At 33.0% G+C, this 13,202-nt stretch overlaps 2 protein-coding genes across 2 annotated transcripts; both read right to left on the bottom strand.

Moving 5' to 3' along the window:
- Positions 1-253: 253 nt before the first annotated feature.
- Positions 254-4,657, bottom strand: LOC149490847 (eukaryotic translation initiation factor 2-alpha kinase 1-like). Its single transcript, XM_089708664.1, has 4 exons — positions 4,524-4,657; positions 4,381-4,490; positions 1,036-2,378; positions 254-757 (listed from the first exon to the last, which is right to left on the bottom strand). The coding sequence occupies exons 2-4, from the start codon at positions 4,436-4,438 to the stop codon at positions 425-427; spliced, it is 1,734 nt and encodes a 577-aa protein (XP_089564790.1). The 5' UTR covers positions 4,439-4,490; positions 4,524-4,657; the 3' UTR covers positions 254-424.
- Positions 4,658-7,234: 2,577 nt separating this feature from the next.
- LOC149490846 (THAP domain-containing protein 5-like) lies at positions 7,235-13,202 on the bottom strand. Its single transcript, XM_089708651.1, has 5 exons — positions 12,998-13,202; positions 12,371-12,563; positions 10,396-10,482; positions 8,712-8,801; positions 7,235-8,163 (listed from the first exon to the last, which is right to left on the bottom strand). The coding sequence occupies exons 1-5, from the start codon at positions 13,078-13,080 to the stop codon at positions 8,011-8,013; spliced, it is 606 nt and encodes a 201-aa protein (XP_089564777.1). The 5' UTR covers positions 13,081-13,202; the 3' UTR covers positions 7,235-8,010.

The following is a 13,202-nucleotide window of genomic DNA, read 5'->3' as shown; positions in this document are numbered from 1 at the left end:
TTTAAAGTGATAAACAAATAATTAATTATTGTTGTATTTGGCAGTGAATATTAAATATTTCAATTTTTATCCCTACTGTTAAACTACTGTTCATAAACAAGTGTGTGATTAAATTTTGGAAATTTTTAATTATCAATTTTAGAATTTATGACAAAATTTTGAAAATCCTAGTTGATGCATATGTTTTAAAAAACATATTGTGTTTAGTGCAATTTTTAAGTGTTTTTTTTATACCACCAATAAAAGATCTCAATGTTGTTCAAAATAATTGAACCAAATCTTTATATTCTAAAGTTACATTTTAGATGTCAAACACATTCAATAACTCACAATCATTGTAACACTAATTCATTTGGGTAAAATCCAATTTAAAAGTACTTTAAAACACTCCGTCAAACCACAACACTATCACAACACACAGGTACTAGGAACGGTGATTAAACTTAGCGAGCATCATTTTTAACTTCGCTATTTCATCATCTTTTGCCGCCAATTTTTCTCTCAGTGACTTGATGGTCTCATCTTTGCTGTCACACAACGTTTTCAGTTCGTCCAAGAGTGGTCCTGTATCTAGTCGCTTCCCTGGTCTCCGTTGCACCAGTTTTCCGATAATGTGAGCTATTTTTGGATAATTCGCCGTTAAATGCGCGGGAATTTGACCTTTTCGTAGATCTGTGATCGTTTTCACGCGTTCCATGTCCGTACTGAACGGTTCCACCATTTCCAGCAGGATGATTCCGAGGGAGTACATGTCGCTCTGAAAATAATGAAATAATGTTGTTAAACTAAAACAAAGATAAAGTGTACTCCTATCGTTAAATTAGAAGCTTTGTTTAAAACTATAGCTCTGCGCCCTAAACCATTTTGGCTTCCGACCTGAGTTTTCAAGCAGTTTCTTGCTATTTTTATACAAGATATTAGAAGTATGATATCATTATAGATATCATAAGAATTTAGAGCCGTGCATAGTATCACATTATAATTATTTAATTCAATCATTTTATTTCTGTTGAAAAAATAAATAAAAATACATACCTTTGGATTACACTGTCCCTCCAGTTGTTCCGGAGCTGCATACAGATGCGTGCCAAGCGCCAATCCACTATGCGACTGCTGCAACGGACAAGCCAGGCCAAAATCACCCAGTTGCACTATCAGCCCACTCTCACTCTCACCCACAAACACATTACTGGGCTTCACATCGTGGTGGATCACACCTTTCGAATGTATATAGTGCAAGCCTCGAACCAATTGCGTGAACATGTCCACGATAACATCTATACGCGTCCAAGCGACGGGATACGTAACGTCCGGTATATGCGTGTCGAAGCTTCCAGAATCATTCGAATCGGAGTGTTGGAGGACCAACTCATCCGAGCCCTTTCTGGCCAACGTCATGTGACTGTTGCGCTCGTCCAGCCACTGTTTTAACGTCTGCTTACAATATGTCATTTGTATATAGAGAGTCGCCCATTTTAAATTGACCCGTGAACAATTCTCATACTCCTCGCTGGTTAGGAACTTGCATATAGCGTTGTGTTCTGCCGACGGCGGTTCGTCTTCACTCTCGCTTTCATCCAGATCGGAATTGTCATTTTCAAAACCTTCCGAATTTTCGAAAGATATAACAAAGTCCGATTGACTATGCTGCTTTGTCAGCTCTTTGGAATTGTATGTTTTGAAGGACTTCATCATATTTGTGTAAACTGAAGATACTCTATTAGAGCTTAATGATATGTCTTCGCTATCTGTGTCCATGTGGAATTTACGCTTCTTCTTTACTGTGGATTCAATTAAAGGTTCTAGCCAAGCAGCTTTGTAATTCACTATGTTGGGATGATTGAGACTGGCAATAGTTTTGACTTCCGCGAGATGTGTCATGATGGAGTTTACGTCGGAGGATTTTATGAACACTTTCTTCACAGCGTATTCTACACCGTCGAGTCTGTGTCGTGCTTTAAACACGCTGCCAAATCCTCCACCAGCTATGAAGTACAGTTCCTCGAATTCCTTGTGATATCGCGACCATTCCAGACCTGATCTTGTTAGGGGCCATGTAGCTGGTAGAGTGATTGGTATTTCTGAGCCACTAGCTATTGTAACCAGCTGGTACAAGGCGCGTTGGTACTGGCTCCTCATGACTTCAAACTCTCCCATAGCATAGGAATCGTCTATCAGCTTCATGCTGTGTAACTTTTCGCATATTGTATTGTAGAGTTGGTTCGCTTTGGAGGAATCTTTTTCCAGGAGTGTACAGAGTTGCTTGACCAGGGACTGAACAAGTAGACTAATGGGTGTAGTGGCAGTGGAGTTGATAAGGTCAATCTGTTGCATACTGTGTTGTAAGACGGAGTCATGGTGACTGTTGTGAGCTAAACCTGGAAAGAGAAATAATTTTATTGTTATATATTGCATTCAAATTTAATATTTACATTATAGGGAATACTGAATACAGTTTTAATATAGTTAGTGATATTTTGTAAAAATAAATATTTATGAAAAAATGGGTTGTAAAAGAACTACTACTCTACTAGGTCCAATTAAGGGCTTCATTATTCAATTTTTATCTGTGTATCTGATCCTACATGTTGATGTTACTTACATAGAGCTGTATTATACATCTTAATTATTTATAATACTAGTTTAAAGTACGAGCACTCTGAAATCACCTATCCTCACAAAATATTATAAGCAACTAATTCAATATACCTAGTTTAATCTATACATATAATAAATCTGTAGAAGGGTCAATTCTGTACATTGAAAATATTGAAAAAATAAATAGCAGGGGGTGTTACTGGATCGACACCAAACCCAAATATGTGATAAAAAAATTTTTGTCTGTCTGTCTGTCTGAAGACATCACGTGAAAACTAACGGTTCGATTTCGATGAAACTTGGTATAATTATACCTTATTATCCTGGGCGTAAAATAGGATACTTTTTATCCTGAAAAAATACGAAGAAAAAAAATAATCTTAATTTTTCAGTTTTATCCATAGACGTTGTTCTGTAGAACAGCGAACACACGTTGGGTATTATTATAGGCCTAGCCGTATTTGAGTCCAATAGATATTTATAAGATGTTATTGTCAGAGTTACTCAAAATGGAGAAATAAACCATCCACGCGAAGACCGACATCCGCGCGGACGGAGTCGCGGGCGGAAGCTAGTATATCAATATAGTAATGTTGCAACCCATAGAACATTCTAGTTGATAGTGGTTAATGTGGTAAGGTTACATTACATAATGTACTTGGCTGTATTTACAAGTGGGCGTAGATAAAAAAAGAAAACAAAAATAACAGGATTGAAAATTGCACTATAAATTGAGATTTATTCATAAATAGTTTAAATTTAGGTTTACAATTATTAGGTTTACATTAACCACATAATGGCAAATTGATAATCAAGAGTAACTTAAAAAATGCACACAGTTCAAATAATCATTTTATATTTCTTTGCAGTTAATATTAAAACTATATCAATACTGTATTACAGTAGAACTCCAATTATCCGAACTCCGACTATCCGAATCGCCGATTATCCGAATCACGAAAAATTGTCCAAAAAAGTCTAAGTGCGCTATTATTCTTCCCCTAACAAGAATATGGAGAGGATGATGATGATAAAGATGCGTTGTCACTAGAGGAAATAAGAAAAATGATTGCAAAAATATTTAAAACATGTGAAAATTTCATGTTTCTTTCATTTAATTCATTAAAAAAATAGTGCAATATCATAACGTAGCTTTTATTCTCTCCAATGGCAATTTCTTTTTAAAATCCGATTATCCGAATATTTGATTATCCGAATGGGTCCCGGTCCCCATTAATTCGGATAATTGGAGTTCTACTGTATTATAAAACTGAAGAGCTTGTTTATTGGCTTGGACATTCTTATCTCAGGAACTATCCATATTTCTTGAGAAATTCATTAAGATATTTGATTTGATTACTTTAGTATCAATAATTGTAAAAGTATTTTTTATTGACATAAGTGTATAAGTATGCATAATGTAAGTTTAATTACACAATTACAAGACAAATTACATAAATAGAGGTAAGGTTAAAACGAAAAGTGTAACTATCTTGGATAAGATTACATATAAAAAGAAATCACAATGTAATTGTAAACTGAATTAATATTTCGTTACAAAAAAATAAAAATATCAGAATATAGTTGGCTGAAAACACTGAATACATTATTAAATATTATTTTAGACCATAAGTACAGTTGTAGGTACCGTTACTACATTAAAATTCAACAAATTCTGTTTGTTATTATCCTGAAGGTAGGTTTCAAGGTTACAATACCGAGATAATATTACACGCATATTCATATTCAGTAACTTGCATGCAATTAATATTATTTATTTACCTAAATCAAACGATTTCACGGTGGATAAAGCTTCCCATTTATCCTTTTTACTACCCATTTTTAGTTTCCTTGCTCGTGTGGATTAGGATGATGAAACCACGATTTCCATTCGTTAAAGTTTATTTTAGACATGATCAAGCAGTGATCCGTCTACTGGGTAATTTAATCCATAATGAAGACATTTTATATATGTATATGAAACAATAATTATCAAAATAAAAATCACAATCACACAAACCACAAGCACGTCACAATTTCACAATAACCAAAATCATAGACAATATTGAGTTCAGTCATAGTTCAGTATAGAGTTAAGAGCACAGAGTATAGACATTTGACATTATTATTTTTCTTTGACCACAGATAAAGACATTAGACATAGAGCATGTATTGAATACTCTGTCAGAACTCAGAAGATGTTGAAAAAATTGGTTGCACATTGGTTGTCTGTAAAGTCGGTTTACTGACGATAGTTGAACATGACCAAGAAGCTTATATCTAATACACTGGAGATTTCAGTATGAAATCACACCTTTCACACCTAACTAACTACCTAGGTGTGAAAAGGATAAAAAAACATACAGGCGTCATTCAACGTCATATTTTCTTGTTACTAATGTTCATACTGAAATCTCCAGTGTATTAGATATAAGCTTCTTGGATATAAGCTTCTTGAACGTGACAACGTCCGATTGTGCTTCTTTGTCGCTCGGTCCGCGCTCTCGCTTGCACTTCAAGCCTTACATGGAACGCCTCAGAGCGAGGTAACGCCGCATGAGTCATGTTTTTTCGTGCGTGCAGCCGGCTATATCGAATTCTAAGACGTTGTCACGTCAAAAATGTATCACGTGTATGTACTATGTAATTATTATTTAAGTTACGCTTAGTGCTTGAAAAAAGGAGATGATAAAATTAATGTAATATTTATTTTATAATCGAATATATTTACAATTTCAGTATACAATACAGTAGTATATTATATAGATTATATACTATATGCATGGCACCATTTTTACTATAGGTACATACAGATAGATAGGAGGTGATAGTGATGGGATGTGCTTCAATCGATAAAATCGTGAATGCATTTTGCATTTACGGTTTTGTGAAATAATAAATATACAAAAAAAAAAAACAAATTAAATTAATTTCAGTTGACTACATTATTTGTTTAATCCTACGAATATAATAAATGCGAAAGTATACGAGAATGGATGTTACTCTTTCACTACTGAACCAATTACAATGAAATTTTGTACATACACACATAGAATAGGTTTTATCCCGGAAATCCCACGTGAACGGGAACTGTGCGGGTTTTCCTTTAAAAACGCGGGCGGAAAGCTAGTATATTATAAAAGAAATTTTAAAACTTGAAATGTAACTAATTTAAAATAAAGGTGGACATGATGATAGAGTTAAAGGAGTGAGGAAAAAGGTAACGTGCGGCATGAAGGAGTCATGCAGCATTCTAACAAATTAATAAAAGGGCAGTCTTATAGAAAACATTTTCATTACATCCTACTAATAAAGCGAAAGTTTGTGAGGATGGATGAATGGATGTTTGTTACTCTTTCACGCGAATAACTACTACTTAACCAATTACAATGAAATTTGGTATGTAGATAGCTGAAGACCCATAATAAGACGTAAAAATTAAAATAACATATAAATTAAAATAACCATGTTACTCAGGGTTAATAAATAATAAAAAAAATAAAATAAATTAAGCCTTTATTACTGTTTAAAATGTACAACTTATTATGTTTTACAAAAAATTTACGGTATTTGTTAAAAAAAATATCTTAATATCTAGTTAAGACTTACTTACTGCCCTTCAATTAAAATTATTTTGGTAAACTTATTTCTAATATTTACCTTCGGAGTTACAACTTTTTTGACTTCGTAGTGTATTCTTTTTTTAATATATTATAATATAAAATATATATTTAGACTTTATTAAAAGACTAGCTCTGCCCTGCGGTTTTACCCGCAGTGCTCCACTCCTGTTGGTCTTAGCGTGATGATATATAGCCTATAGCCTTCCTCGATAAATGGGCTATCTAACACCGAAAGAATTTTTCAAATCGGAACAGTAGTTCCTGAGATTAGCGCGTTCAAACAAACAAACTCTTCAGCTTTATAATATTATTAAAAGATGTAAATGATTGTTCATTACACAATTCTCTGTGCTATGAGCAATCAGTTGTTTGAAAATATTTTTATTGGTGCACATATTTAACACTTTAATTATATTCTAATTTTTAATATATTATGTTCTTTGCCAATTTCGGAAATACGAATAATTTTTAAATATTGCCAGAAAATCTTTTCTGTGTATTTTCTGTGTTATCCTATAAATTCAGGTTTAGAATTATTTACAAATTTGTCGTTAATGAATAAAACAGATTTTATACAAATTTTAAATCCAAGAAAACCAGTTTTTTTTTCTAGAATCTAGTACAAAAGTGCCATCCAATAATTTCAGACGATTAATATACTCATCGATTTCGAGAATTTTGGCTCTGCCTTCTTAAATATTCTTCGAATTTAATGTTTTTTTAAAACCATAAGACGCTAAATTTCGTGAGTTCAACATATCAAACAAGTCATTAATTGTTCTTATAAACTTTACTGTGGTATCACAGTTTTCGAACGCTAAAGCTTTTTTTCTTTGCATGTTTGCAGAGCGTCCGCTACAGACTAACTCAATAACTGCGTTGCCAATTTTACTATCATTTTCTGATTTTCATAATTTACATGTGCCACAGTGAGTTTGTTAGCTGCATGTAAACCTTCAATGGCTTGTAACTTAAGCAATTGCTCTACAAATATCCAGAAAATTTAATTTCACTGCCTAAAAAAACTTTTTTCTCACCCCATGCATTTCTTATAAGTTTTATATTGTGACAAGGGTCGTACATGATGGCGACTTCTTGTTTATCAACTTAAAAATGGGTCACCAAATTTTCTTTTTTTAAATTGCAGCCTAATTCTGTAACCATTGCCGCATTAGATGGTGCGAAAGTAAGTGAAATCACTCTTATGTCAGTTTCATTGAGCAGCCGGATAGATTCAACAACTACATTGTGCTTCTGTTCCCCTGACAAACCATTAGCCATGAAAAAAATCCGACCGGTATTTTCCACGCCTCGTTCACGCATGTATCTATAAAAGCTAAAGCTTCTGTCGCTAAAGGCTATTCGTCACTACATTCCTCCATTGCTACCCCAAAATCCACGAACCCAAAAGTTTTTGTTCCATCATAGTGGACATGCTTTCGTATGGCGATTTCATCGATGGACAATGCAGCGTACAATATTTTATTAGACTTTACGCAACGGACTTTAATGGTCTCTATAGATTCTTGTGTGAAACCTGGTTGACAATTTATGACTTGATACCATCGTGACAGAGTTTTAGCAAGTGGTAGTATATTATTTAAACTAGTTCTTACGTGATCATACGCTCTTGGGGATTAGAAGTTAGAAGTGTAGTGTTAGTGCGAATTGCTTTATTTCTTTTGGCTATTCTTTGGGCAGTGAGCATCCCTATGTTTTAGGAAATATCGGGATACAACTGGATTTTCCAAATCAATAGAATTTTTAACTATTGACTTTTTCTCTTCTTCTAATTTAAAAGATTTATAATAACCTCCAGGCTATCCTTTTTCTTTACAACCCTTGAAAATTTACGTTGTAAATTTTTCAATTTTCTCCCACGCCTTTCTGCTAACCTTTTATAATGTTCCAGTTTAGATTGAAGTCCTTTAGTCATAGGCCCCTAAAAATAAAAATAAAAAATTAACACATATAATTTATCTATACTAATATATAAGTATAGGGTGACTGGAAATTCGACGTGATCCTTAAAAGGGGTTATACTAGAGGTCATTTGCAACAAATTAAGTCCAGTTAACCGGGGGTCAAAAATGGATGGTTATTGAGCTATGACTGATAAAATTTTCTGCCTTTTTACCAAAACCAATTAATTATGAAAAAACTACTACACTGTTAACATTCAATTGATATTTTTTTGAAAGCCGAGCGATCACTTTATAAAAAAAAAGCTTGCCCAAAAAAAACTTGCATCACTTTAAAAGAAAAGGGTCATAGCTCAATAACCATCCATTTTTGACCCCTGGTTAACTGGACTTAATTTGTTGCAAATGACCTCTAGTATAACCCCTTTGAAGGATCACGTCGAATTTCCAGTCACCCTGTAGAAAAAAAAAAAAACAGAAAGAAATAATGGTTGAGGATCGGCAACGCGTCGTCGATGCATACGTTTCCCACCCTAGCGGCATAAAAACATTCTATCCATACACTTACATCATTTTCATCCTGATATCCTTGATTAACAGACGAGGTTGAGGCTTCATTACTAGTGTTCAAAACTAGCCGTCCTTTCTTAGGACATTTCTGAAAATTAAACATAAAATAGTTAATATAACTCCCAATGTAATACATATTAGAAATGTGAGTGAGTTTGTTTGTATGCCATGTAATGCCTTCACGTACGCTTAAACGCCTACACTGATATTCAAGAAAGCAAGCCAGGAGTACGGAGAGAAACGTGCGGGGTACAGTTTTTCGCAATCAGAGCCGTGGGCAAAATCTAGATAAGAATAATTTTATAGGAACGATTTCAAAATATATAGATACTAGCGACCCGCCCCGGCTTCGCACGGGTGCAATGCTGATACTAAATACACTACAGAATAACTTTTAACGTTGTATATAAAAACATAGCGGCCCGGCCGGCCGGTACCGCCGCAAACGGTACGCCCCGCAATTTTTAAATCTGTAATATCTTCGAAAATATTCACTTAAATCATACGGTGTAAAGGGCCATATAGATCTATATTAAATGAACAATGTATTCAAGGTATTTAATTGGTTAAGGATTAATGCTGTATTGGTTAAAATCGCTTCGAAAATTAGCCATTATTTGTCGTAAAAAGTAAATGACAAAAAAAAGTTATTGTGGGTTATCCATAAGAGATAGACATATGCCATCGCGGACTTTTCTGTAGACCTTTTCAATGTGTACAATACTTAGTACATTATTTTGATAAAACTCGTAGGGTTCAGCCTACGTTTGCAATGTAAGCGGATAAAATGTAATTATTTACGACATCACATTAGAAACCTCAAAAATAACAGTACTTCTCCACTATTTAATGGATGTTATTATACACATAAACCTTCCTCTTGAATCACTCTATCTATTAAAAAAAACCGCATCAAAATCCGTTGCGTAGTTTCAAAGATTTAAGCGTACAAAGGGACATAGGGACATAGGGACATAGGGAAATAGGGACAGAGAATGCGACTTTGTTTTATACTATGTAGTGATTCTAGCGCCGTTGGATAGGTACGTTATCCTTGAGTGACATAGGCTATATAATATTATGTACCACGAGTGAAGCAAGAGCGGACCCCTAGTGTTACAAGTAATTAAAATAAATACCACTTCCAATCACACAGATCTCCCCTGATACGAACCGCCTTAACTTTTTATACAACATATCGATAAGACAGATTATTGTTAAATACTCCCGTTCGAATGAAGAAACTGAAGAAATTATTAAATTTACAGTCTCAAACTTGGAAAAACCCATATAAACTGGGACACACATACACACTCACATACTCAGACACTCATATACTCATACACTCACGAATACACATCTACATTCTCACAAACACACTTGCTATCTAGAATTTTGTACTACTTTTTTTTATATTTTTAACCGACTTAATTTGCATATTATTGTTAAAATTGTTATAAGATGGATAGATGTATATAAGGATGGATGGATGTATATAAGATAGAACTTATTTCATGTATGGAGGTGGGCGTTGGCATCTGTGCTACAGCTCTTATGCTTTTACGGATGTCATCGTAATTCAAGTTTATGTGCAATTTGGCCAATTTGTTATTATGTTCCAAATAAAGAATTTTTAATTTGAATTTTTTGAATACTATGTGATACTATATTCGTATACTTACAATATTTTCAGGCTGACATTCCTGACTAGGAGATGTTTGAGTTTCGTTAGAGATTTTCATAATCAGCAGTCGCTTCTTAGGACATTTCTGAAAATTTAAAACAATTAATTGTACAACATTTTCGACCCACTTCGGCGGCAATAAGGCCACTATGTACTAAAAATACATGTTATAAATATTGTGATTTTTCTTATTTTTTTATTGTGGGGTATATTATGTTATAAATAACATGATATTATTAGTGATGCAACGAATACTACTTTTACGAATACGAATATCAAACCTACTATTCGACGAATACGAATACGAATATCTCGCCTTGGTAATAAAAGACTTATTTATTTAATGAATATTTACTCTTCTATAGTCCTTTTCACCTATGATGATTCCTGTGACACTTCATCGTGTTCCGAATTACGTATTTTATTTTTAAAACGCCAAAATAATTTTAGTGCATAATATTTTTATTTTATGGCGGAATTATTGCCAAAAATATAAAAATAAAACATCTTAAACTTATAAATCGAAAACAGTATTGTTTAGTTTAATATAATGAAAAATAAAAATAAAATAAAACAAAAATATAATACCTACGCAATTTGTGTACATGGAATGGATCGTTGAAAAATCATAGAGTTGGAAAATCATATAATCGGCGCCCATCTTGTGATCGTTTGTCAATCGAGTCAATCGTCTGTACGAGTGCATACAAGTTGCATTTTTATAATGATACTTTACGTGGTATTCTGTTATTGTTACTAATTGTTATTGTTGACTTTTTGTTGCTGTTGTTTGCTAAGTTTCCTTAGTTAATTGTTGGCGAAATGCCGAAAAAACTAATTTTGGTACTTTATTCAAATCGATTTCATTTCCATATAAAATATTATCGATTATCGAAAACAATTGATATGATTTCAGTAAAGACATCTCTAGACGTGTCAAAAATCCATGTGTCACAGAAATCATCTTAGGTGGAAAGGACTATAATAATTAAAATTTACAATAGGCAAATTTTTATTTAAAAAACATAAAATTCGTAGATTTTTTGGTTTTAGGCGATTTTTTTTCAATCTGGATGTTTCCAGCCGTTGAAAAAAGTCTTTCCGAAGCGACTGTATATGGCTTCAGTGAAAAATATTTTTGGGCGATTTTTTTTTGACTTGGAAAATGGACATCTTCTCGCCAAAAGGCCAGTGGATCAGCAGTCTCTGCACTCTCTGCACACGTGATATTTTTACGCGCGATTTTTAAATCTGTAGTAAATAAAGTTGCATACAAAAATATTCGTTTTTATAGTCCTTTTCACCTATGATGATTCCTGTGACACTTCATCGTGTTCCGAATTACGTATTTTATGTTTAAAACGCCAAAATAATTTTAGTGCATAATATTTTTATTTTATGGCGAAATTATTGCCAAAAATATAAAAATAAAACATCTTAAACTTATAAATCGAAAACAGTATTGTTTAATTTAATATAATGAAAAATAAAATAAAATAACACAAAAATATAATACCTACGCAATTTGTGTACATGAAATGGATCGTTGAAAAATCATAGAGTTGGAAAATCATAATATAATCGGCGCCCATCTTGTGATCGTTTGTCAATCGAGTCAATCGTCTGTACGAGTGCATACAAGTTGCATTTTTATAATGATACTTTACGTGGTATTCTGTTATTGTTACTAATTGTTATTGTTTGACTTTTTGTTGCTGTTTTTTGCTAAGTTTCCTTAGTTAATTGTTGGCGAAATGCCGAAAATACTAATTTTGGTACTTTATTCAAATCGATTTCATTTCCATATAAAATATTATCGATTATCGAAAACAATTGATATGATTTCAGTAAAGACATCTCTACACGTGTCAAAAATCCATGTGTCACAGAAATCATCTTAGGTGGAAAGGACTATAAATATTCGTATATTCGCCCAATACGAATATTCGGTAAATGATATTATTTTGAATTACCTTTGAAGCAGATAATTGGTTTGGAAATATAGTTGGTACAGCATAAGATTGTAGAATTCTTCTAGAGTATCCATCCTGATAACACGCAGGCTCGAAATGTAGTGAACACAATCTAGCAAATTTCGACGGCGTCCATTCTACTCGTCTCATGTTTTGTACCCATTTTTTATTTATCTCTGGATTTTTAGGAAATCTAAAACAATATGAATTTATTAAGTAATAATCTAAAAAATAAAACAATAAACAACAAACAAAACACAAGTCAATTAATAAAACAACCACATGGTATTTTTTATTTTCCTGCGGTTTAAGAAAATTTACATCTATTTATTATATGTATGTAACAAAATAAATAAATCAACGTTAATATGAAATAGATTTTTTGTCGTAAACCGATAATATACGATAGATGTGGTACATGTGGACAACACTACGGTGGTAAACAAAATGCCAAACGTGATAATGTGACATTTTTTATATGTAAATGATTAAATTCTTTTGTATTCCACAACCCCATAAAGTGGGTAAATGTTACAGTAACAACATAAAGTTATAAAAAAGCGCTTGATAAAACCTTCAGATAGGGTTAAAAGATAAATATTTATCAATTAGCTGAAAATGACTTACCGATGGAAAGATATTTTTTCATTGTTTTTATCCAAAACTCCCGCTCGACTAGTGCAGCCGGTAGCTGAACACACAATAGTCATTTTCGCACACTGACAAATAAAAAGAAACACAATACTATTTTCTAAATATTTTGTTATAAACACTTGACGCACCGAGACGGGCGAGACCTCCAGCTGGAAGGCAAACAAACCACAGATAACTA

The sequence above is a fragment of the Colias philodice genome, chromosome 2 (genome assembly GCF_061535455.1).
Source record: "Colias philodice isolate Cphi_HAF_F1 chromosome 2, ilColPhil1 Martin Lab GWU primary, whole genome shotgun sequence".
Lineage (NCBI taxonomy): Eukaryota > Metazoa > Arthropoda > Insecta > Lepidoptera > Pieridae > Colias > Colias philodice.
This window is presented reverse-complemented; position numbering and strand designations above follow the sequence as displayed.